Genomic DNA, 23,659 nt, shown 5'->3' on the forward strand with positions numbered 1-23,659 from the left:
GGGATCACTCCCTAGAGGGACTCAGGGATCACTCCCTGGAGGGGCTCAGGGATCACTCCCTGGAGGGACTCAGGGATCACTCCCTGGAGGGGCTCAGGGATCACTCCCTGGAGGGGCTCAGGGATCACTCCCTGGAGGGGCTCAGGGATCACTCCCTGGAGGGGCTCAGGGATCACTCCCTGGAGGGGCTCAGGGATCACTCCCTGGAGGGACTCAGGGATCACTCCCTGGAGGGACTCAGGGATCACTCCCTAGAGGGGCTCAGGGATCACTCCCTAGAGGGGCTCAGGCATCACCCCCTAGAGGGGCTCAGGCATCACCCCCTAGAGGGGCTCAGGGATCACTCCCTAGAGGGACTCAGGGATCACTCCCTAGAGGGGCTCATGGATCACTCCCTAGAGGGGCTCAGGCATCACTCCCTAGAGGGGCTCAGGGATCACTCCCTAGAGGGGCTCAGGGATCACTCCCTAGAGGGACTCAGGGATCACTCCCTGGAGGGGCTCAGGGATCATTCCCTACAGAGACTCAGGGATCACTCCCTAGAGGGGCTCAGGGATCACTCCCTGGAGGGGCTCAGGCATCACTCCCTAGAGGGGCTCAGGGATCACTCCCTAGAGGGACTCAGGGATCACTCCCTGGAGGGGCTCAGGGATCACTCCCTGGAGGGGCTCAGGGATCACTCCCTGGAGGGACTCAGGGATCACTCCCTGGAGGGGCTCAGGCATCACTCCCTGGAGGGGCTCAGGGATCACTCCCTGGAGGGGCTCAGGCATCAATCCCTGGAGGGGCTCAGGGATCACTCCCTAGAGGGGCTCAGGGATCACTCCCTGGAGGGACTCAGGGATCACTCCCTGGAGGGGCTCAGGGATCACTCCCTGGAGGGGCTCAGGGATCACTCCGGACAGGGCTCAGGGATCACTCCCTAGAGGGACTCAGGGATCACCCCCTAGAGGGGCTCAGGCATCACTCCCTAGAGGGGCTCAGGGATCACTCCCTAGAGGGGCTCAAGCATCACTCCCTAGAGGGGCTCAGGGATCACTCCCTAGAGGGGCTCAGGCATCACTCCCTAGAGGGGCTCAGGCATCACTCCCTAGAGGGGCTCAGGGATCACTCCCTGGAGGGGCTCAGGCATCACTCCCTGGAGGGGCTCAGGCATCACTCCCTACAGGAGCTCAGGGATCACTCCCTGGAGGGGCTCAGTGATCACTCCCTAGAGGGGCTCAGGGATCACTCCCAACGGGGCTCAGGGGAGTACCAAGGGGCAGTTTCAGCACCAACTTCCTTCTCTCAGCCCCACCTCCATGGTCATCCAACCAGGACCACGGGCAGCTCAGGGGCGGCAGGAGCCCAGCTGACCAGGACATCCTGCACATCTGGCCTCTTGGCTGGAGAGGGCAGCAGGCGTCAGGGGCCACAGCCCACAGGACCATCTGCTCCAGCAGAATCAGTCGAGTAGCTGGTGGGAGTCAAAATCTCCTCCTGGCTCTTCTCTTTGCTGGCGCTGACCCGCTGAAGGGTCCAGATGAGGCATGTGACCAGGTGAGCGCCTCCTGGTGGCCAGATACACACCTGCCGGGTCGCAGGTGTGGGCCCAGGGTCAAGGCCAAGGACAGCGACCCCCAGACCCAGCAGCTGGACGGGGCTCTGAGGTGCCTGGGAGTGCCGGCATGAGGCTCCCCCTTTGGGTGGCACAAGCAGGAACTCTTCCCGCCGGACCCCAGGGGGCCCCTGTTCTGCCAGGCAGACACCATTCCCTCCATGCAAATGAGGGAAGAGGGGCCTCCCGGGTTCTGGGGGTCACCACAGTGGCTGGAGCAGCAGGCCTGCAGGTGGGAGGAGGGAGGGGAAGGAGAAGAGAAGGGGGAAAGTGGAGGGAGAGAGGGAGATAAGAGGTAAAGCATGACCTGATGGGAGGGATGAAGGGGAGGAGGGAGGGAGCGAGCGCAGGAAAGCTCTTTCCCAGGAGCCCTGGGCTGGCCTGGGGGTGGGGCTTCCCACGGACCCTCAGTGACCGGCCCCCAAGCAGCAGATGCAGGAAATGAGACACCTCGGAACATTCTGTTACTGTGCAGAAACGGATGACACATGTTCCTTGTTGTTGGAAAACCAGCAAGTGTAGATAAGGAACGAAAAGGAAAGCTCCATTGCGGACACCAGCTCTATCCACACCCGTCCCTCCGGCTCCTTCAGAAGCCCTGACCGTCCTCCCCAGCACCCCTAGCTGGACCCCTTGGTGGGGTGGGGTCTGGTCACTGCATCCCTGTGCTCTGACCATTTCTTCTCTCCCTACTCTCTGCGCCTGCTGGGTCCTTAGGCTGTTGCAGCCCCTGACCAGTGACCTTCTGGCCTGATGGGGTGTCCTGCCCCTAGAGTCTGGCTGAGGGCACAGCTGTGGATGTCCTGGGGACAGGCTAGCTTTGGCTCAGAGCAGCATGTGTGCTGTGTGGACACTGTTTGTGGATTGCTGAGAGGCCCACCTGGTCCTGTGGGCAGCTGTGGGCACGGGTCCCTCTGGGCCTCTGAGGCTGGTGGTCCCTCCTCACCATACTGCCTCTCGGGGTTGCACACAGACCACCATGGCCAGCCTCAGGTCCCCCAGGCCCCCAGCCAAGTGACAGGGTCTCTTCTCTTTGGCAAGATGAACACAGCCTGCAAGGAACCCGGTCATGGGGCTGGAGTCATAGCATAGCAGGGAGGGCACTTGCCAGGCAAGCAGCTGACCCACGGTCCAATCCCTGGCATCCCATATGGTTCCCCGAGCACATCAGGAGTGATCCTGAGTGCAGAGCCAGGAATAACCCCCAAGCACTACTGGTTGTGGCCCAAAGACAACAAAACAAGGAGGAAGGTGGAGTCAGGCTGCGGTGCAGAGAACCTTCCTTAGGAAGAGGCAGGGGAAGGGAGGTGCTCGCGGTTATAACGGGGCACCAGCATTTATGATAGTGCTCCTTTGAGAACCACTGGGCAGGGGCATACTCAGTGGCTGCAGTGACCAAGCTCCAGAAGTCGTCCTGCTCTCAGGCTTCGGGGTCCTCTGCTTGCTGGACACAGCCCTGAGGGTCCCAGCTCATGAGCCACAGACAAGAGACAGAGAAGGCAGACAGGGGGCTGAGCAATAGCACAGCGGGTCGGGCTGTGTTTGATGCCCAGCACCCCATACGATGCCCTGAGCACTGCCGGAGTAATTCTTGAGTGCAGAGCCAAGAGTAGCATTGCCTGCTGCCAGCATTGCCGGGTATGACCCCCCCCCCCAAAAAAAAGATGGACAGAGAGGAAGAAACTGAGACACAGTGTGAGGGGCCAGCCTCACCTGCCTGCTCTCCTCTGCCCAGTCGGGCGGTGGTTGCTGGGGGCTCCCACACGTGGGACCAGAGTCCGACTCAGGAGGGGCTGCCCCAGCTCTTTTCCTGCTCCCCAGTGCAGCAGGCGTGCTGGCTTTGATGATCTTCTCCACACCTTCCATCCGGGCCCAGTCTTCCCTCTGAGCAGCTGCGTGCTGGGGGCGGGAGGCCAGGGCTGCGGCCTTCACAGCCAAGCCCACAGAGGTAGGCACCCTGTGAGGAAGGAGACCCTGGCTCACCTGGCTGGGTCTGTTGTCTTCGGAGAGGGACATAAGGGGACTGTGCAGCCAGCACTTGACATGGCAGGTGCTTAGATTTGGGGACCAGCCTGTCCTCAGTCCTGGGTGGGGTGGTGTGAGGTGAGCCCAGGGAGAAACAGGAGGCTTCTCAGCAGATGTACTGCCTACTCAGTCCCACTCTGCAATATGGCGTACACGGCAAACACATCACCCCTTCCTTGTGACCACTCCCACCATCGAGTCCTCCAGACACTGTTAAGAGTATATTTAAGGGTGGGGGGGGGGGCAGATAGCAGTTACATATGCCAACCATAGACCCAGGTTCTGCCCCCCAAGCAACACCAGGGGGATCCCCGAGAGCAGAGCCAGGAGTAGCCACTGAGCATTACCAGGTGTGGCCCTAAACTCAAACATCGAATTTTAGAAAAGGGGAAACGTAGCAACAGTATTGCGGGTGAGGGTACTTGTCTTGCACACAGCTGAACTGGGTTTGATCCTGGTCTCCAGGAATGACCACCAAAGTGACCCAAAACCAATTAAAAAAACTCATTATGATGGGGCTGGAGCAATAGTACAGCAGGTAGGTCATTTGCCTTGCACAAGGCCGACCCAGGTTCGATTCCCAGCATCCCATATGGTCCTCTGAGCACTGCCAGGGGTGATTCCTGAGTGCAGTCAGGTGTGACCCAAAAAGGAAAAAAAAATTCATTAAAATGCGGTCCCTGAGCTGTCATATTTCATTCTCCTTCCAACAATCCCCATGATCCTATAATAAACCGCAGAAACTCAGCCAACAGAAACCCGAGAAAGCATGTTTTGGGCCAAAGAAAGTCCAGGGGCTTAGGTGCCTGCCTTACCTGCAGCTGAGCCCTCCCACAAGGTCTCCTCACCCAAGGAGTCCTCCAGGCCAGTACACTCTCGTGGCCCCTGCAGCCCACCAGGGATTAAGATCATGCCACTGGGCCTCAAGGACCACGAAGGCGGAGGATCTGCTGGGGCAGGTGGCGTGGAGGCCTCAGCCTGTGCCCGAGGGGGATCACACACACCTGGCAGGCTCGCGGGCACTGCGGGGTGCTGGGTTTGACCCGAGGTGGCTGGGGCTCTTCCTGCCGTGTTGTTGGCTCGCAGGCACTCCCAGTAGCCCCCGTGCAGACCACGCGCACGGGTGCCTGCTGTCCCACAGGTAGGACAGGAGTGTGGGGACCAGGAAGGGCAGCCCAGGCTGGAAGCACAGGAGGCCTGACCTTGGCCGACCCACAGCACCATCTCCCGAGAAAGCAGGCCCCGAAGCCTCCACAAGAAAGTGCCCAAATAAAGCGCGCGCACAGGGCCTGGCTCCAAACACGGACTTTATTTCTTCTTCTCCACATCCTGCTCGGCGGCTTCCTTGGCCCTTTTTGCCCGGATGCCGAACAGCCGGGCATTGGCTCGGGCCATGCGGAGGCTGGCAAAGGCCTTGAACTTCTTCTCTTCCTCTGTGATTACCCTGGCCTTCTCCTTCTTGTAGACCTGCGGGGGAGGGGGGGAGACGGGGTGAGCCCGGCTCGCGGGGCAGGGGACGGCTTCCCGGTCACCCCAAGGCCACCCACAGCCACTCACGTTGCGAATGGGCATGACGGGGCCGGTCAGCTGCGTGGCCAGCTTCAGTTCCTCAGCCTGCGGGAAGAATCGAGGGGCCCGTGTCATCCAGGGAGGCCGACTGCTGGGGTCCGGCGGCGCCCCGTGCCCGGCCCCCCGCCCCCGGCCCGGCACGCACCGAGCTGTCGCCCTTCTTGGGGGCCGCGGGCCGGCGCGGGAAGAGGATGAGCTTGGAGCGGTACTCCTTGAGCCGCTGCACGTTGGCCTGCAGGGACTCGGTGGACTTGTTGCGGCGCCGCGGGTCCACGGCGATGCCCAGCGTGCGCGCCACCTTCTTGTGGATGCCGGCCACCTGCGGGCGGGGCGCGGCGCGCGGGGTGAGCGGGGGCGCGGGGCGCGCGGCGCGCGGGGCCTGCGGCCCGGGCGCGGCCGTCAGCGGGAAGGGTTCGAGCTGCTTTCAGCACGGCGCTCAGCGATTCCGGAGACTGTCATCACGCGGCCGCCCCGACCCCCGGCCCCGACCCCCAGCCCGCCCCCGCACTCACCCGCAGCTCCTCCAGGCTGAAGCCGCGGCCGGCGCGCACCTTGGTGTGGTAGCGCACCGTGGGGCAGCGCACGACGGGCCGCACCGGGCCGGCCGCGGGCCGCGGGGCCAGGCGCCGCGCCTTGGCCTGGCGCGCCTTGCGCCTGCGGACCTTGCGCGCCGGCTGGTTGAACCACGTGGCCACGCGCCGCTGCCAGTCCTTGTGGAAGTGCGGCTTGAGGATCATCCCATTCCGGCTGGGCGCCATGGCTGCGGCGGGGGCCTGCGCGGCGGGGACGGAGAGTCAGCGCCCGCGCGGCCCGGCGCGCCCGCCCCGCGCCCGCGGGACCGGGACGGGCGGCGGGCGGCGGGCGGCGGGGCGGGGGCGGCGGCGGCGGGCGGCGGGGGCGGCGCGGGGCGGCGGATGGCGGCGGATGGCGCCCGGCGCCCGCACTCACCTGCGCGCTGGCAGAAAGGCCGGCCGAGAGTCGCGGCGGCCGCGAGGCACCCGGGGGCGCAGCGGGCCCGGCCAATCAGGAGCGCCGCGCGCGCCGGCCAATGGGCGCCGGGCTCCGCGGAAGTGACGTCCGCTCCCGGCGGGCCGCGCGCGGGCCAGCATGGCGGCGCGTGCTGTCGCGGGACGTGGCCTCGCCCGCGGGGGCCTGACTCCGTTTCTCCGCGAGCGGGAGCCTCGGCCTGAGCCGCCGGGCCCGGCCCGGGCTCCGCACCCTCCTCCCGGAGCAGCCCGAGCGCTCCCGGCGGCCGAGGGCGGGCTGGGCCCGGGCTGCCTGCCGACCCCTCGCGGGGCGGGCAGTGGCGCAGACTCGGGTACCTGCCCGACTCTCTGCGGCTGCCGACCGGGAGGGGGGCGTGTCTGTAGGTTCCAGGACGCCCCAGGCCCCGGCGCGGACCGCACGCAGCCCCTCCCGGTCTCCTCGGGGAGGTTGTGCAGGTACTTGGAGGTTTCCAGTAGCGAACAGCAGTGGACTAAGACTCGTATGTTAAACTCTACCTTCAAATATTCCGTACTTGCCAAGCCACTCCAGGGTTGTTAAATGGACGAGTTTGCTTTAAAAATTCATGCTGGGGGGCCGAAGCGAAAACACAGCGGGGAGGGCGTTTGCTTTGCGTTCCTCCGACCCGGGTTTGATTCCCAGCATCCCATAGGGTCCGCCGAGCACTGCCAGGAGTAATTCCTGAGTGCAGAGCCAGGAGTAACCCCTGAGCATCGCTGGGTGTGACCCAAAAAGTAATAAAAAATAAAAAAAATAAATCATGCTGGGGCTGGATTCTCCAGGAGTAGGGTGCTTACCTTACCTTTGACTCACTCCACCTAGACCCTCACCACGTGTGGACCCCCAAGCACTGCCAGGAGTGATCCTGGGCTCCACTGGATGTGACCCAAGTCTTTCCCCAAAACGAAAATAAACCTGTGTGTCCCAGATCTGCACCCCCAGTGCAAAGATGGCCCCTGAAGCAGTGTCAGACTGCTGTGCCCAGTCTCCCTGCTGCCTGACCTTTGGAAGGACACAGGCAACTGCCAACGGTGTGGCCCCACCTGAAGACCTCCACAGGGGGGGCTGGCGGCTGCCTGGAGACAGTCTAGGTGTGTCCTGTGCTCCTGTGCCCAGGTCATGGCAGAGTGTGACTCCGTGGAGGAGGCCGTGAAGGGAGGGCAGCTGAGCCATGTCCACAAGGGCGGGTATCCAGCTCGCCTGTCCCACACATAACTGGTTCACTGAGACTCTGGCATGTGAGCTGTCAGGGAGTTGAGGGCAAGGGAGGGGGCCGGAAGGATAGAGCAGGTACTGATCGCCTAGTACGTGGCTGACTCAGTTCGATGCCTGGCATCCCATACGGTCCTCCAAGCTCTGCCAGGAAGTAACCCCTGAGCATGGCTCGGTGTGACCCAAAAAGCAAAAAAAGTAAGACCAGGGAAGAGTTTACGGAGGGGATTGGACACATCCACCATCAGCACAGCATAGACACCCGTGTGTCCCCAAGTCCCATGATGACCTTGGGCAAGGACCTGAGGTCAGGTACAGAGAGGCCCTCCCTCGCCCACCCACCGAGAGCCCCACCCAATAGTGTGTCCCAGGGCTCCTGAGTGGAAGCTGCCACATGGTCCGGTCAGCCCACAAAATGGTGCTGGAGCCAGAGTGATAGTATAGCAGGAGCGATCACACACACACACACACACACACACACACACACACACACACACACACGAGTAATTGCAGCTCTGAGGGCCAGCAGCCAGACACACACACACACAAAATGCAGCTCTGAGGGCCAGCAGCCAAACAAGGCAGCAGCAGGGAGAGACACGCACACGTGCTCACACACACGCACACACACAAACAGGGTAAATATGGCTCTGAGGGTCAGCAGCCAGCCAGTGGCAGCAGGGAGAGACAGGCCAGAGGCCCAGCAGAAGTGGGAGTCTGTGGCAGGACCATTAGCCACTATACATTCTTCACCCAGACTTTATTTGAAAAGGCTCACACAGGCCCCCCGACCTGCCCTACCTGGGCTGCAGAGTGGGACAGGGCGTGAGGTGGCCACACATGGCAGGTGGTAGTCTCAGCTCTGGGGCCCAGCCTGACGCATGCATCTGAGGACAGCCCAGCTCAAGCAGGCTGGGGTTTCTGAGGTCCTGTGAGCAGCGGGCACTTCCCTGTCCCAGGCAGTGAGGCTGAGCATCATGGGGATCCGCTGTGGGGGCTGTGGCGGCTCTCGCCCTCATCCCCAGCATCCTGCCGGTCCCTTTCGGCATCGAGCCAGCGCTGCGGCGTGATCATCTTCTTGGGGCCGTGGGGAGGCGGGCCGACGAGGGCCTCAATGTCCTCATAGTTGATGACTTCCTTCTCCAGCAGGGCGCCTGCCAGCTAGAACAGGCAGGCAGTGTGAGCACAGACAAAGCCGGGACAAGAGCGCTTTGAGTGTGGGGAGGGAGGGCTGGCAGCCCCGGACAGAGCCCTCTGCCCATCTGGGGGTCCAGCCCAGCTGCTGCTGGAACTTCCCTCCCTCCCTTCCACGTCGCTGCTATTGGGAGACGATATCCGTTTCCTGCGTGCGGGAGGCTGGGCGCTGGGCCACTCCCTGGAAACGGGAGGGATGGGGAGCTGGCCGTGAGGTTTAAAACTTGGGCTTCACGGTCTGGAAGGGAAGGTGGTGTCTTTCCTGTGCTGAATGGCTGGTGCCACAAGTGCTGGGACCAGGGGCCGCCCCGCCCACACAGGTCCACAGAGTCCTCACCGCCTGCAGCTTGTCCAGGTTGTCCTGCAGCACCTGCTCCGTGTGTCTGTAGGCCTGGGCCACCAGCAGTCTGGCTTCCTGACGGTGGAGAGGAGAGATGGTCGTGGCTGCCAGACAGACTCCGAGGAGGGCACGTTCCCGGGGTCCCAGGATGGGCAGGGGCTGGGCACTCACATGGTCCATCATCTGCTGCAGGCCCTGACTGAAGGGGCGTCGCCCGATGCCTGCCACAGCCTCCCGCGCATCAGGGAAGGACACGGGCCCAATGCTTGGTGCCATCCCAAACTGCCGTACCATGGAGTAGGCGATGCGGGTGACCCTCCTCAGGTCATCCTGAGCCCCTGGGCATGAGGGCAAGGACAGGCTGCTTTGTAGGGCTCAGACCCTCACCCAGGACTCTTCTTTCTTCCACATGGGCCCTGAAGGTGCCTGGTGCCAGCCATCGTCACTACTCCTGACCTACTCCCCAAAACTGACCCTAAATATACTCCTTTGATCACAACAGGGACTCCCCCCTCCCCCCGGTGCTGGGGGACAAAGGAAGGTGCTTCGTCCTGGTGAGCAGCAGGCCAGGCCCTGTGCGGCCTTAGTCTTCTGTGCAGGACACCAGGGAGGAAGTGCCACGTGGTCCCTCAAGCATTGGTGAGCATCGTGACCTCTGAGCTCCCAGTCGGGAGACCCTGAGCACTGCTGGGTGTGGCCCCAAACCAAAATAAATTATTATTTTTTTGTTTTTTGGGCTACACCCAAAACCAAAATTAATTTTGTGTTTGGGGCCACACCTGGCAGTGCTCAGGGGTTACTCCTGGCGGGTTTGGGGGGATCAAACCTGGGTCGTCCATGTGCAAGGCAAGTGCCTTACCCACTGTATTATCTCTCCAGCCCCTAAATTTTAAATAAAAAGTAAGGGCTGGAGCGATAGCACAGCGGGTAGGACCTTTGCCTTGCACACGGCCGACCCGGGTTCAAATTCCAGCATCCCATATGGTCCCCCGAGCACCGCCAGGAGTAACTCCTGAGTGTAGAAGCAGGAGTAACCCCTGTGCATCACCGGTTGTGACCCAAAAACCAAAAAAAAAAAAAAAAAAGTAAGAGTGAGCTGGAGTAATAGCATAGAGGGTAGGGCATTTGCCATGCACGCAGCCAACCTGGGTTCCATCCCCAGCACCCCATCTGGTCCCCAGAGCCCATCAGGAGTGATCCCAGAGCAGAGTCAGCTTGGAGCCTCACCAGGTGTGGCACAAAACGCATCCCACCAAAACAGTGCATACTGGCAGGCAGGCAGGGCTGGGAGCACAGCGAGCCCACCCGGGACGCTCACCAGAGGTGACCTTGTTGAAGGAGATGGCTTCAGCCGCGCGGCCGCCCAGCGCCATGCACATGCGCTCGAACAGCTGCTCCTTGGTGAAGAGGTGTTGGTCGCGGGGCAGCATCTGAGTGAAGCCGAGCGCGGCGTTGGTGCGTGGTGCGATGGAGACCTGCGGGTGGGTGGTGGTGAGCCAGACCGGGAGGCACAGGGTAGGTTCCTCAGGTAGGGGCCTGAGGAGGCGCCAGCCCGCTGGGGGCACCTGAAGAAACTCCTGAGCCTGACAGATGAGGCAAGTGTCACTCGAGGAGGCCGGCGCCACTGGCCATCACCACCCCTCACCTTCGTCACTGCCTCCGTGTGCTCCAGCAGCCAGCCCACCAGCGCGTGGCCCGACTCGTGGAATGCCACCACCTTTTGCTCCTCCTTGGACAGGATTTGGCTCTTCTTGGCGGAGCCTGAGTGAAGTAAAGAGGCAGAACTCACACATGGTGCCAGCTCACACCATCCTTTTCTACCACGGGGCGCCCGGCTGAGAAGCCACCCCTCTCACAAAGCCCCAGGTGGGGCCCTGCATGCCACTGCACACGCCTACTGCTCCCCAGGGGCAGGTCTGTAGCAAGACTGAGCAGCTCAGTTCTCTTCCTGAACACACACACGTACACAGACACGCGCGCACAAACACACACACACACACACTCAGATACTCTGTGCTATGCCTCCCCCCTCTCCCAACCTCTGCTCCAGATCCTTTGCTGAGTCTCAGCGTGGACCCTGAGTGGACAGGCACTCTGATGACATGGGGCCATGGAAGCTTCCAGACACCTCTGAGCAGTGCTCACCTGCCCCCACTCTTGGTTCCCAGCTCATGGAGCTCCAGCACTAGAGAGGGGCGTCGTGGACTCCTTGGCCTTCCTAGGGCCCATCCGTGGGGGCTCTGTGGGCCCTGCCCGTCCGTGGGGACACTGCGGGCCCTGCCCCATCTGGGGGAGCTCTGCGTGCCCTGCCCCGTCTGGGGGAGGCCCAGGGCTCCACTGGTTGCACAGGCTGGCGGAAGGTGCTTTTGCTTCTGTTGGGCTTGTGTCTGCTTTACCCTGGGGGCACTGCAGGTGCCAACACTGTCCTTGTTTCTCTCACGTCTGCCTCCGCCCAGGACTGCCCCTGGCCTGCTCTGCCCATCCCACCTTCTCTAGGGCCCCGTACCAGCAATGACTCGCTCCACGGCGTACTCAAAGTTGGACGTGTGTACGGCCGAGTGTCCCTCCCGTGCGGCGTGCAGAGCTGCCTCATTGCAGATATTGGCGATGTCTGCGCCTGTCACAGGTGGCCCGTGTCCTCAGCAGGCACAGGGACCCGGGGTGGCCCGTGTCCTCAGCACAGGATGGGGACCCCGGGCTTGCCTGTGTCCTTAGTGTGGGGATAGGGGCACGTGCAGAAAGGCGCAGGTGGCTTGTGTCTCAGAGCCTGAGGCCACATCACAGCCACCAGGGCCTTGTGGTGCCGTCACCCTGTCTTGGCCATCATGTCCAAGGGGTCTCAGCACCGAGTCTCGGCTCTGTCAGTGGCAACAGAAGGCGGCCCAGCGGCCAGGAGACTCGTGGCTGCTAATGGAACAGGAGGGAAAAAAGCCCCTCACAAGAGGGTCTCTGAGGGTCTCAGGGACTGACAGGGCTGCGGGCCCCCACGACAGTGTGGGGCCTCTGAGGGATGATTCCCCGGGAGGGGCTGGCCCGGGTGGCAGTGCTTGGGGAGCCTTGCACCCACATACCACTGAAACCGGGCGTCAACTCCGCGAGGCGCTGTGAGTAGAAGCCGCTGGTACGAAGCAGCTTTAGGCTCCGCAGGTGCTGCTCGAAGATCTCCCGCCGCTCCTGCAGGGGCGGGGCTGGTCAGGACGCACAGGGCTGGGGACCAGCAGCCGCCTCCCGGCCAGCTCTCCCTCCAGCAGCCCCTGGCACCAGCACCTGCCAGGCCCCAGAGCAGAGAGGGCTGAGAAGACAGTGTATGGGTCAGGGCGTTGGCCAAGCGCGCGGCCATGCCGGGTTCGATCCCAGCACCCTGCCAGGAGCATGGCCCGAGACTGCGGGGTGTGGCCCCCGAACAAACAAAAGCGAGAGGTCCCGTCCTTGGGCCCGTGAGGCAGCAGCACACCTTAGTGAGAGTGACGGCGGAGGCTGCCCTGCCACCGCCACCACACAGGGCTGGGGAGGCACCTCCTTGCGCCCTTCCCCTGCCCCGCCCATAACCTAAAGCGATGGAGCCCCCAGACTCCAGCTGGAGGAAGTGCCACAAGCCCCAGCAGGACAGGCTGAACCAGAAAGCAGTCTCATACTTCCCTCCTCGACCCGGACTTAGGAAATTTGCTAGGAAAGTCCACCCAGCCCCGTCCGGCCGAGCCCAGGCGTGCTGGCCGGGACGCCACCTGTAGTGTGGGGAGGTCGATGAACACGTGCCGGTCCAGGCGACCGGGCCGCAGCAGTGCATTGTCCAGGATGTCAGCACGGTTGGTGGAGGCCAGCACGATCACATGGTCTGCAGTGCCCATTCCTGTGGATGGAGCGGGACTCACAACAGTGTCCCGCTGGGGAGGGGCGAAGCAGGCAGTGTCTCTGCAGGGAACGGCAGGTGTCTGCCACCCAGCACCAGGCTGCCCAGAGACTCCACAGAGCCCTCCGCATCCGCACACCAACATCCTTGGACTGAAGACGACCAGCCAGATTCTGGCCACTGCCCTGCACAGCCAGGCGTGGACACTGGGGGAGTCTACAGCAGGGACCATAGCACAGCAGGGGGCACCTGCCCTGCACGCAGCCAACCCTAGTCAGATCCCTGGTGTCTCATACGGTCCCCTGAGCACTGCTGGGAGTGCCCCCACAAAGAAAACCACAAAAACTCCCCAAAACAAAACAAACCAACAAACATACGAGCGGTGACAAAAAAGAAAAACTGCCAGCGACAGTCCACACACTTGTTTCAGCCTGCACTAAAGCAGGGGACGCAGAGCTTCAGGCACGAAACAGAAGTACATGACCTCCTGTTGGCCGAGTCTCCCTGCACAGCCGTGACGCGTGCTGAGCTAGGCCCCGGTCGGTGCAGGGGCCACAAGCGGGCGGGAGAAGCTCACTGACATCCCCAGATGGACGTGAAACTGACTCCTGCACCAGTCCCACTTACGTGTGGGGCCACGTCAGCCAACCACAGTCACACGCCCCTGGGGGCTATGCCGACCACGCATCTGAACCACTGCAGTGCCTGTGGTCACCCACAAGGGTCTTTTCTCGTGAACTCAGGTACTCCCCAACTTGGAAGGACACCAAGTGTCCCCTGTGGACTTGGTCATGCAGGCCGCCCCAGCTGATCGGAAGGTTCACGTCCATGCAAGGGCTTCCCACACCGTCCCCTCTGGTACCCAGTGAATGAAGCTGCCCTCAGATGGAACAAGAGTCCTTCAGACCCGCCGCAGGCTGCGACGCAGCTGTGTGGACACACAAAGGCCCAGTGTGCTGCACCAGCCCCGGGCAGCCCGTGGCGGAAGCGGCCTGGAGCACACAGGAGCGTGGCTGCCACAGGCCTTGCCCAGGAAGTGGCACTGCAGGGGTGTGCCAACGTGTCCGCAGAGACGAGCTGCTGGGAGTCAGTAGGGGGGTGGCCAGCAGCGCTCGGAAACCACAGCTGGTGAGAGACTGCAGGTGCGTCAGGGCAGCAGCAGCAGAGCCTGCCGGGGTCGGCCCGTGTGGAGCCCAGCGCCACCGCGGTGCCCTCTCCTCTCCTGACAGGATGGCAAGCAGCAGGCACGTCAGCACGCTGCTCTGAGCACGGGGGCCAGAGCAGACACAGGACTGAGCAGCACAGGGGCAGGGGCCAGAGATGACCTCAGACCCCTGCCTTCCCTTGCCACTGTCACTCCGATGGTCTTCCTTCCGCTCTCCAGTCTGTCTGTGCTTAGGCCACACCCAGCTCTGCGCTCAGGGTCACTCCTGACAGAGCTCTGGGACCCATCTGGACCTGGTGCTCAAAGGATCCCCCCAAACGTGTGCCGTCCACCGAGTGCCTCCCAGCTCACTGCCGTATCCCTCAAGCTGTGTTCTGAGCACAACGGAAAGACAGCTCGTTCCGCAGGGTGATGCCACTCCCAGCCGTTACCTGCACACAGCCCCCAGCTGTGCAGGAGCAAAGGGAGTGGGCAGCCCTGCCCCAGCACCAGCCGGTGGCCACTCACTGACCGTCCATCTCCACCAGCAGCTGGTTGAGTGTCTGCTCCTCCTCAGTGTTGGAGAAACCAGACATGGTGGTGGAGCGCTTCTTGCCCACGGCGTCAATCTCGTCAATGTACACGATGCAGGGTGCCCGGGCCCGGGCTTCCTTGAAGAGGCTCCGCACGCGTGCAGCACCGAGGCCTGTGCTCACCACAGGAGCAGGCCAGGTCAGTAGGGGACAGAGAGCTTCAGAGAAACCCCACTCCCCCCAAGCATGCGCCATGGGGCACAGGACCCACAGATACACCCCCCAGAGCATGAACCTAGGGACCCGGGACACTGTGACCTCTCTCTGGGGCGGGTATGTGTGCCACCCACCTCCAATGACCTCCACGAACTCAGGGCCAGCCATTGCCAGGAAGGGCACTTGGGCCTCTGTGGCCACTGCCTTGGCCAGCAGCGTCTTCCCACAGCCAGGGGGGCCGAGCAGCAGTGCCCCCTTTGGGACCTTGGCACCGAGCTGGAGGAAGCGGTTGGGACTCTGGAAGAAGATGGGGCACAGGACACGGGCTGGCTGGGCTCTGGCGGGAGCCGGCAGCTGAGGAGGAGCCCGTCCTGACCACTCAGCACCCACCGCACCTTCAGGTAGTCCACGAACTCTTTGACTTCCAGTTTGGCTTCATGCATTCCCGCCACATCTTTGAAGCTGACCCCTTTCCCCGACTTGCCATCGACGATGGTGAAACGAGCCATTTTGAGCTGGTTCTGGGCAGGACACAGACAGGGCAGAGGCGTGAGTGCGCCCCAGCACACACAGGAGAGGCTATCATCACACCCCTCGTCACGAGCAAGCGGTCTGTCCCTTAGTCAGCTCCCGGGGCCAGCGGACTGGTGACCCTGCCGGTCCCAGCTGGGGCCCTGGCACCACTTATGACCTCGAGCTTCATCAGGGTAACCCCTGAGCAGACTCAGGACGAGTCCCTAAGCACTGCTGGGTGAGGCCCAAACACCACCCCCAGAAGCCCAACTCCTGGGTCAGAGAAGGGCTCAGTGGTAGAACAGCTTCACTTCCATGAGGCCCTGGATTCCATCCCTGGCCCCACAATGAAAAAATTTAAATACAAATTTCCCCACACACTGGGTAACTGATTTTGGTCTTCTTTGTTCTGGACCACAGCTGGCTATGCTCAGGGATCACTCCTGGCAGGCTCAGGGGATCATATGTGGTGCCAGGGATTGAACCCAGGTTGGTAAGAGCCCTACCCGTTGTACCATCGCTCTGGTCCCCATCCTAGGTTGTTTATATCTTGTAGAAGTCAATGTTTTCTGTATGCTTCCTACTATAATGCTATCTTTTTGGGGGTAGTCCTGTTGCCCAGAGAGCTCTCTGGTGGGAGATAGCTCTGGGGTTGGAGAGTATTTGTAAAGTGTATTAATTGATTTTTTCAAAAAGATTTCTTGGCCTCTTTCTGAAAGTGGAAACTGAAGTACAGTGACTCCCAGTTGCTATGGATCTAGCAGTATAAAGGCCCTGTCAGGGTGCAGGCACCTTCCCCATGAAGACCATGTGGGTCCCACCACTCACAAAAGCACCGAATCCTCCTTCCCGTCCTGTCATTCCAGTCAGACGGAAAATGTACCACAGGATGGCCAGGCCCACAGCAGTCATGCCCACGGCGTACAGCGCACTGCAGGGGAAAGGGAGCTCAGCAGGCATGTGACCAGAATGTACCTAGTTTCTTGGAGTCCAGGAGGAACTAATGGACTCTTCCTCCAGTGCTCATGTCTTCCTGAATCATCTGGAAACAGTGGCCACAGCACCAAATCCAGGAAGCCCGACCACACAGCCAAGCAGCAGTTTCCTTGAGACAGCCAAATGAGACATCACAGCACCCATGCAGGGCACTGCCTGCACAGCTGTCACACACATCAGTCACGCACACCCTGTCACACACCTCAGTCATGCACACGCTGTCACACACCTGAGTCACGCACACACTGTGACACATCAGTCACACACATGCTGTCACACACGAGTCACACACATGCTATCACACACATTGGTCATGCACACAGTCACACACACCAATAATCACCCACAGTTGCACATCCACACACATGCTCTCACGCATACACGCAGTCACACATGCTTTCCTGCAGGCATACACGCTATCAAGCATATGCACGTACCCGCTCCCCTGAGGCAGCCCGAGGGCCCCTGCTACCATGTGCTACAAGGGAGGTTAGTGACCGCCCAAAGGCCCCACTTGAGCCGTGCCGTGGCCGCCAGCAGTGGCCGTGGGTGTCTCCCGAGGGTGACCACATACTTCCCAAAGAAGCCCGTGCGCTTGTAGGTCACAGGGATTCGGTCTCTGCCTTCGATGTTCAGCTCATCTTCAGCGGCTCGAAGCTTCTCTTCAAACTTGTCAATGTTTGCCACCTGCATCCGGTACGTCAAGGCCAGGCGCTGGGTGCAGTGAGCAGAGGTGTCATGAGCACTCCAGGGCAGAGGCTGCCACCCAGACACGGTGCTCAGTCCCTCCCAGCCCCCCCACTCACCGGCCGCCCGAACACCACGGCTCCGGGGTGCAGGTACACCTCCACCACGTCACTCTCGGGCACCACCTGCACGCGCTGGACCTCGCCCTTGGCCAGCATCTCGTGGACGAAGTCATTCCAGGAGATATTGCCCCCGCTGGTGCTCAGGGCGTTGAGCAGGCTCATGACCACCGCGATGACGAAGAGAGTGCGCAGCCGCTCGCGGTACATCTGGTCCTCCCGCTCCCTGCGCCGCCTCCCTTCTGTGGAGGGGGCAAGGTCACACGTCTCAGTCTGCTCCCCAGAAACAGAAGTGAAAGACAAAGGCACATGGGCAGGTGTCTCCTGACTGGTTCCCGAGAGCAGGGCTGCAGACATACCCTCATCATCCTCAGGGCTCTTCCCCTTGCCCTTCTCATCACCCTTTGTCTTCTGCTTCATCCTCGAGGTTCTAAAGTAGTAAGTGCCACCTACAAGAAACCAGGGAGGGCACTTAGGGCACAGCCCAGCGACACGGGGCACAGGGCAGGAAAGGGCACCCTCGAGTGAGCAGCCCAGCAGGCGAGAGAACTCTGCAGCCATAGTGACGGCATGTCTCCGGGTAGGGAGCACTGCTGGGCGAGCCAGGGCGGCACTCTGGGGCACTGTTCTGCCTTGCATGTGAGGCCCACGGCGAGGTCCCTGCAGCCCTCGCAGCAGAAGACTCACAAACACTGGGAACTGTGTCTCTGGCACAGGGACCCGCCTCGTGGCCCTTGAATAGGCTCCAGAAGAACATGCTGCCTGCACCCTCCCACCACCGCATATGCCTGCTGGACACTACGGCCTCGACAAACAGCACGGGGAGGAGGGCACTGGTGTGCTGTCCTGAGGTCTCTGCCCAGAGGCCAGGAGGAACAGGTGTCCCTGAACTGAATTCCCATCAGGAAGAAGTTCTCTGTGCTGTTTCCAGAACCTACTGGTGTGTCATGCACAGTCCCTCAGGATGGGTTTTGGCAGAGAGCCTCATACAGTGCCCGTGGGGATGGAGGGCCACTCCAGGCCCTCGGCTAGCAGGACAGATGGAGGCAGCCCTGCTCAGGGGGCCACTGGGTGCTGGAACCAAACCAGAATCAATGAGTCAAGGCCTGGGTGGCCAACCCAGGCCTACACAGTCCCTTCACAGGAGCCGTCTCCCTCAGTCCCCCAAAGTCGCCTTTATAGGTCCCACAGAGTCCTCATGGTCTCCCAGTCCCTCTCCCAAACCCACCACAGACCTTGCCCATTTCCCACACACACCCTCACTGGAGCTCTGGAGCAGCTGAAAAATACAATGGATGTATTCCAAGCAGCCAATTATTGCTATATACCAGAATCTTTTCCTCTGGTGCTAGGGATATGACCCAGAACCTCATAAACACAAAATGTGTGCTCAACTGCTTGGTTGCAGCCATGGACCTGAACAATTTTAAGATAGTTACTAAAGTAATCAAGAATGCCATGTTGGGGCTGGAGTGATAGTAACAGCGTTTGCCTTGCATACAGCCGACCCAAGTTCAATCCTTAGCATCCCATATGGTCCCTGAGAACTGCCAAGAGTGACCGCTGAGCATCGTCAGATGTGACCTTCCCCCACCTGCCCCCGCAGCCCCCCCTCAAAAAAAAAAAAAAAGAATGGCCATGCAGACTGGTCATCTTCCCTCAAATAAAGGGAGCTCTAGAGCAATTTCGTTTTTCTGCCCAGGTAAAACCAGCAACATTCTCTGATACACTGACAAAGGCTAAAGGGCTGGTCCATCATGTCCACCAGCAAGCACACACCTAAAAGTTTCCACAGTTGCACTGGATTCTGGACCAGATGCTGTTTCAACAACCATGCAAGGGTGCCCTCAAAGGTAGGGGTTAGCAATCGTAGCTGGAGGCTCTGGAAAAAGAAAGGAAGAAAGAACACAGGGTTGGAATGATAGTACAGAGACACAGCTGACACAGTGCTCCAGAGCCCCACTGGGAGAGATCCATCCCTGAGCACAGAACCAGGAGTAAGCTCTGAGCACCGCTGGGTGGGTGTGGCCAACCACCAGCAAAGAATGTAGAGGGTTAGCTTATTCAGTCCCACAGCACACCAGAGCACCACACTGACATCACCTGGAGACATAGTTATGGCTGAGCATTCTTGCAAACTTTTTTGTTTAAAGGGCCAGGGAGATGGTTCAATGCTGAGCACATACTTTGCATGCAGAGGCCCATGTTGGGTGCCTATCTCCACAAGGTCTCTAAGAAATCCCTGAACACTGACCCAGGAATATCCACTAACAACTACTGACCAACCTCATAAAATTTTGTTTTTTCGGGCCTGGAGCGATAGCACAGCGGGTAAGGTGTTTGCCTTGCACGCGGCCGACCCGGCTTCGATTCCCAGCATCCCATATGGTCCCCTGAGCACCGCCAGGAGTGATTCCTGAGTGCAGAGCCAGGAGTAACCCCTGTGCATCGCCGGGTGTGAGCCCCAACCTCATAAAGTTTTTCTTCCCCTTTGTGGCGCTAGGGATCAAATCCAGGGCTTCACATATGCAAAACATGTGCTCTACCACTGAGTCACATCTATGGCCAGAGCATTATTGCAAGGTCATTTTTGTTTTGTTTTTTAGGTCACAGCCAGTGATGCTCAGGGCTTATTCCTGGATCTGTGCTCAGGTATAACACCTGGTAGGGCTTGAGGGACCGTATCTAGTGCTGGGAATGGATCCAGGGTTGACAGCATGCAGACCAAGTGCCTTTACCCCCATACTTTCTCTCTGGCCCTGTTGCAGAGTTTTGGCAAAACATCAAAAGCAAGTGAGCGCGCCAAGGCAACACGCACATGAATGTCGAGCACTGATGCTGCGTGTTCCCCAGCCCATGCTCACGGACTCACTGGGGTCACCCACGTCACACCCAGAGGGAGAGCAGGATGCCAACCTCATCGCCAAAGTCCTGTCACCCTGAGTGTCTGGACTGGAGTGTCCCTGACATCAGCCTAATTCTCTCTACACCTGGGCTGGCAATGACTTTTGATTCATTTTTTGTCTCTCTTTGGCTGACTCCTGCTTTGCTGCTGCCATAGGCAGGAATGGCCCCTGCCGAGTGCTCTTTGGCACTAAGCAGGTCACCTGCCCTTTCCTGAAGCCAAGAAAGGTGCTTCCTGGCCCATGCACCCCGGAGTGTGGGGGGGGCAGTCCCCCCCAGGAGTAAGGCGCTCCTGAGCAGGACCCGCAGGGAACCGGCCCACACCTGCCTCCAGGTGTAAGCTGCCTGCTCCGGCCTCACTTCCAACAAAGTCTCTCCGTACGGGCCAATTACCCAGGCCGAGCCCAGGTCCTCCACGTGCAGGGCTCGTGCTCTACACCGAGCGCATCCTGTCCCAATACAACGTTTTCTTTCTCGGCACAACACCAGACTCTGCACACGTCCGCCCTGGGACTCTGGAAAGGAGCTCAGCAGTCTAAGGTCAGGGCTGCAACCCAGGTGTGATCAGGTCAGGTGACTGGTGGGCGCGCACCCATCACCGATCTGGCCCACGACGTGCAGGCTGCTCCGGAGACCCCAGGGGTCCGACTCCGGAGGAAACGCCGGGGCCTTCGGGGATTTCCCCGACGGGCAACGGCGCTGCGGGCCGAGGGGCGGCGGCGAGAGGGTCGGGGCCGCCCGGGCGGGGCTCCGGGCGTTACCTGCAGGGCTCGGCCTCCCGCCCCAACAAGACCCAGCGGAGGCCTGTGGGCTGGGTACAGCCACGTCCTCTCGGCCCCGGCGGAGCTGCCCGCGCTCCAGCTCCACCACCGGCTCGGCAGTCTCCCGGGCCCCGGGGCCCGATGCAGAGCGCGGAGCAGCAGCACCGCGGCCGCCATGTCGGCGCGGGAACTACGCCTGCGCGCCCGGGGCCTCAGGGCGCCTGCGCGGTCGAGGACTCAGGGGCGCCTGCGCGGTCGGGGACTCGAGGGCGCCTGCGCGGTCGGCGTCTCGGGGCGCCTGCGCGGTCTCAAGTGCCCTCAGTGCGTGGCGCGGTCGGTGGAGCGGCGAGTTCTGCGCGCCCGGCCCGGGTGCCTGCGGGAGCCTTGCCCGGGCGCCGCCGCCGGGCACCGGGGAGCAGGCGGGGCCGAGCGGGTGGCGGGCCGCCTGCCCGGGAAGGCTCCCCGGAGATCGGCCCGTCCGAGGGCCGGGTTTCCGGGCGGGTGACAGGCCCCCTGCGGCCACTGCCTTCCAGGCCTTCTGACTCATTTCTGGTGCTCAGGAGTGCGGTCCAGGAGGTACCGTGGGTGGCGGGGAGCGGGAATCCTTCAGGCCCGAGAGAGCCGGGCGGGGCTGGTCCGAGCCTGCCCACGTGTTTGGGAGCCGGCCGGCCGTATGGCCCCGTGCCAGGCTGGAGGGAGCAGGCAGCCCCCTCAGGTGCCGTAGGTGCCGTAGGAGGTCCCGGGCACCCCCCACGCCCCCCGAAAAAAAAAAACAGCCACAAAGATGTCTTTTTTGTAGTTTTGGGCCACACCTGTGGTGTCTGTGCTCCACATGAGCATGGTAGCTGAGCAGCAGGGGAAACGTGCAAAAGTCTTGCAGGGCCAGGACGGGGACAGTTCCTGGACCCAAGAGTACACCCCTGCAAGGGACTAGCCTTTTTTTTGGGGGGGGGTTCAAACCTGGTGATGCACAAGGGTTACTCCTGGCTGTGCACTCAGTAATTACTCCTGGCAGTGCTCCGGGACCACATGGGATGCTGGGAATCAAACCCAGGACGGCCCGTCCAGCCCTGGGATTAGGCTCTCTCCGGTCACCGTCCTTTCTGGCCCTCCTCTCCTGTGCCTTTAGTCCCCTGTCCTCTGCCCTTGTGTGGGTATGATCCCCAGGGTCTTGAGCCCGTGGGGAGGCTGGAGGAACAGCCTGGCAGGAAGTGGCCACACCCCACCTGTACACTTGGTGGCTGTCACCCAGCCCAGACTGAAGACTGTGGGCCTCCAAGGCTGTGACTGGCAGTGCCTCTGGTCTCTGGTCTGCCTGCTTCCCTCACTTCTCCCACCAACCTGGCAGCTGACAGAGCAGAGCTATGAGGGTGGTGGTGAAGGGTGAGGGGACAGCCTCAGGCCAGAGTCTGGCTTCTTCCTCAGCCTCTGACCTGCAGCCAGGGACCGTCTCATCCAGGCCTCAATTTTCTTGTTAGTAAAACAGGGATAATAGTTGTCTGCAGGAGGAGGCTAATACCAGCCTTAGGTTTGCCCAGGGCACCTGTGGAGATGAAAGGCGATGGCAGCAGCTGTGTCCAGGCAGTCCCACTGGGGCATGTTCCCAAGACACCTGTTGTGGGAACTGGGGTTCTGGGAAGACACTGGATTCACAGTGTTGATTCAGTGACGTTTCCTTGGCCTCAGGTCAGAAGTGGGGCAAAGGCACAGTACCTGTATCAGAGAGAGGGCTATGTGGGAGTCCAGGGCCCCCCCCTTCACTCTCTGTTGCTTTCCTTTCCTGGGTACAGAGTAGCTGTACGATGACCTCGGGAAACCCCTGGTTTGAGGGGCCAGAGCAATATCCCCAGCATCCTATATGGCCCCGGGCCCTGCCAAGAATAATTCCTGAGTGCAGAGCCAGGAGTAACCCCTAAGCATGCCGGGTGTGGCCTAAAAAGCAAAACAAGGGGGCTGGAGCAATAGCACAGCGGGTAGGGCGTTTGCCTTGCACTCGGCCGACCCGGGTTTGATTCCCAGCATCCCATATGGTCCCCTGAGCACCGCCAGGGCTAATTCCTGAGTGCAGAGCCAGGAGTAACCCCTGTGTATCGCCGGGTGTGATTCAAAAATAAAAAAATAAATAAATAAAAAGCAAAACAAAACCAAAATCTCCCCCAAACCCACCACCACCACAATAAAAAGAGAAACCCCCGGTCCGAGTACATGCTGCTTGATCACTGTAGCAGGTGAGATGGAGCCCTTGCCCATCTTCCTTAGCAGGCAGTCCTGCCTCTGTGCTCCCCTAAGGTAGGCAAAAGGTGGCTTTAGAGACGGGAAAGTGGTCTGGGTACTTGTCTTGCATGCAGCTGACCCAGGTTACATCCCTGAAATTGGGTAGGATCCCCTGATCCCCTCTAGGAGTGACCCCCAACCACCACCAGGTCTGACCCAAAACAAAAAGCAAAATTTAAAATAAGTAATGAAACACTTCAGCAGTTTGTAGAGAAGCTCACCTTTGGTCCACTTTTAGTTTTAAGGTTTCTCACTATTCACAATAGTCAGAATCTGGAAACAACCTGAGTGTCTGAGAATAGATGACTAAATAAAGAAATTATGGTACATGTACACAATGGAATACTACACAGCTGTTAGGAAGAATGAAGTCATGAAATTTGCTTATAAATGGATAGACATGGAGGGTATGATGCTGATGTGAAATGAGTGAGGTGAGGGACAGATACACTACATTCATTTGTAGCACACGGGGGGAGGGAGAGAGAGAGAGAGAGAGAGAGAGAGAGAGAGTGAGAGAGAGAATGAGACTATCCAAGGACAGGGTAAACAGTCCAGGAGTACTGGTCAATGGTTGGAAGCTTGCCACATGAGTGTGTGTGGGGTGAAGGGCACTTAGTAAGGAGAAGGGACCAACATGACAATAATAGTTGGAAATGATCATTTTGGAAAGGAACTGAGTGTTGAAAGTAAATGGATATACCTGACAACCTTTCATTA

General features: G+C 60.5%; 2 protein-coding genes across 2 annotated transcripts; both read right to left on the reverse strand.

The window, feature by feature from the left end:
• Positions 1-4,911: 4,911 nt before the first annotated feature.
• On the reverse strand, positions 4,912-6,256 carry RPL13 (ribosomal protein L13). Its single transcript, XM_055145781.1, has 5 exons — positions 6,140-6,256; positions 5,704-5,964; positions 5,337-5,510; positions 5,180-5,236; positions 4,912-5,089 (listed from the first exon to the last, which is right to left on the reverse strand). Exons 2-5 carry the CDS (start codon positions 5,947-5,949, stop codon positions 4,931-4,933), a joined length of 636 nt encoding a protein of 211 aa, XP_055001756.1. The 5' UTR covers positions 5,950-5,964; positions 6,140-6,256; the 3' UTR covers positions 4,912-4,930.
• Positions 6,257-8,149: 1,893 nt separating this feature from the next.
• On the reverse strand, positions 8,150-20,867 carry SPG7 (SPG7 matrix AAA peptidase subunit, paraplegin). The gene is made up of 17 exons (XM_004600800.2): positions 20,666-20,867; positions 18,780-18,882; positions 17,360-17,449; positions 17,001-17,242; positions 16,769-16,908; positions 16,027-16,129; positions 15,081-15,206; positions 14,820-14,982; positions 14,469-14,642; positions 12,668-12,792; positions 12,014-12,116; positions 11,449-11,559; positions 10,588-10,703; positions 10,261-10,417; positions 9,114-9,280; positions 8,940-9,017; positions 8,150-8,569 (listed from the first exon to the last, which is right to left on the reverse strand). The coding sequence occupies exons 1-17, from the start codon at positions 20,840-20,842 to the stop codon at positions 8,384-8,386; spliced, it is 2,361 nt and encodes a 786-aa protein (XP_004600857.1). The 5' UTR covers positions 20,843-20,867; the 3' UTR covers positions 8,150-8,383.
• Positions 20,868-23,659: the final 2,792 nt, after the last annotated feature.

This window comes from Sorex araneus, chromosome 8 (assembly GCF_027595985.1).
Source record: "Sorex araneus isolate mSorAra2 chromosome 8, mSorAra2.pri, whole genome shotgun sequence".
NCBI classification, from domain to species: Eukaryota; Metazoa; Chordata; class Mammalia; order Eulipotyphla; family Soricidae; genus Sorex; species Sorex araneus.

Excerpts from the sequence above, each read along its gene's own strand:
- SPG7 (XM_004600800.2), bottom strand. The coding sequence starts at position 20,842 with ATGGCGGCCGCGGTGCTGCTGCTCCGCGCTCTGCATCGGGCCCCGGGG. Across the intron at positions 17,243-17,359 it reads GAGCCCTGAGGATGATGAGG|AAGGGAGGCGGCGCAGGGAG; the intron begins GTATGTCTGCAG and ends CCCCCTCCACAG. Across the intron at positions 14,983-15,080 it reads AGTTCGTGGACTACCTGAAG|AGTCCCAACCGCTTCCTCCA; the intron begins GTGCGGTGGGTG and ends ATCTTCTTCCAG.
- RPL13 (XM_055145781.1), bottom strand. The coding sequence starts at position 5,949 with ATGGCGCCCAGCCGGAATGGGATGATCCTCAAGCCGCACTTCCACAAG. Across the intron at positions 5,511-5,703 it reads TCAGCCTGGAGGAGCTGCGG|GTGGCCGGCATCCACAAGAA; the intron begins GTGAGTGCGGGG and ends CCCCGCCCGCAG. Across the intron at positions 5,090-5,179 it reads CCGTCATGCCCATTCGCAAC|GTCTACAAGAAGGAGAAGGC; the intron begins GTGAGTGGCTGT and ends CCTCCCCCGCAG.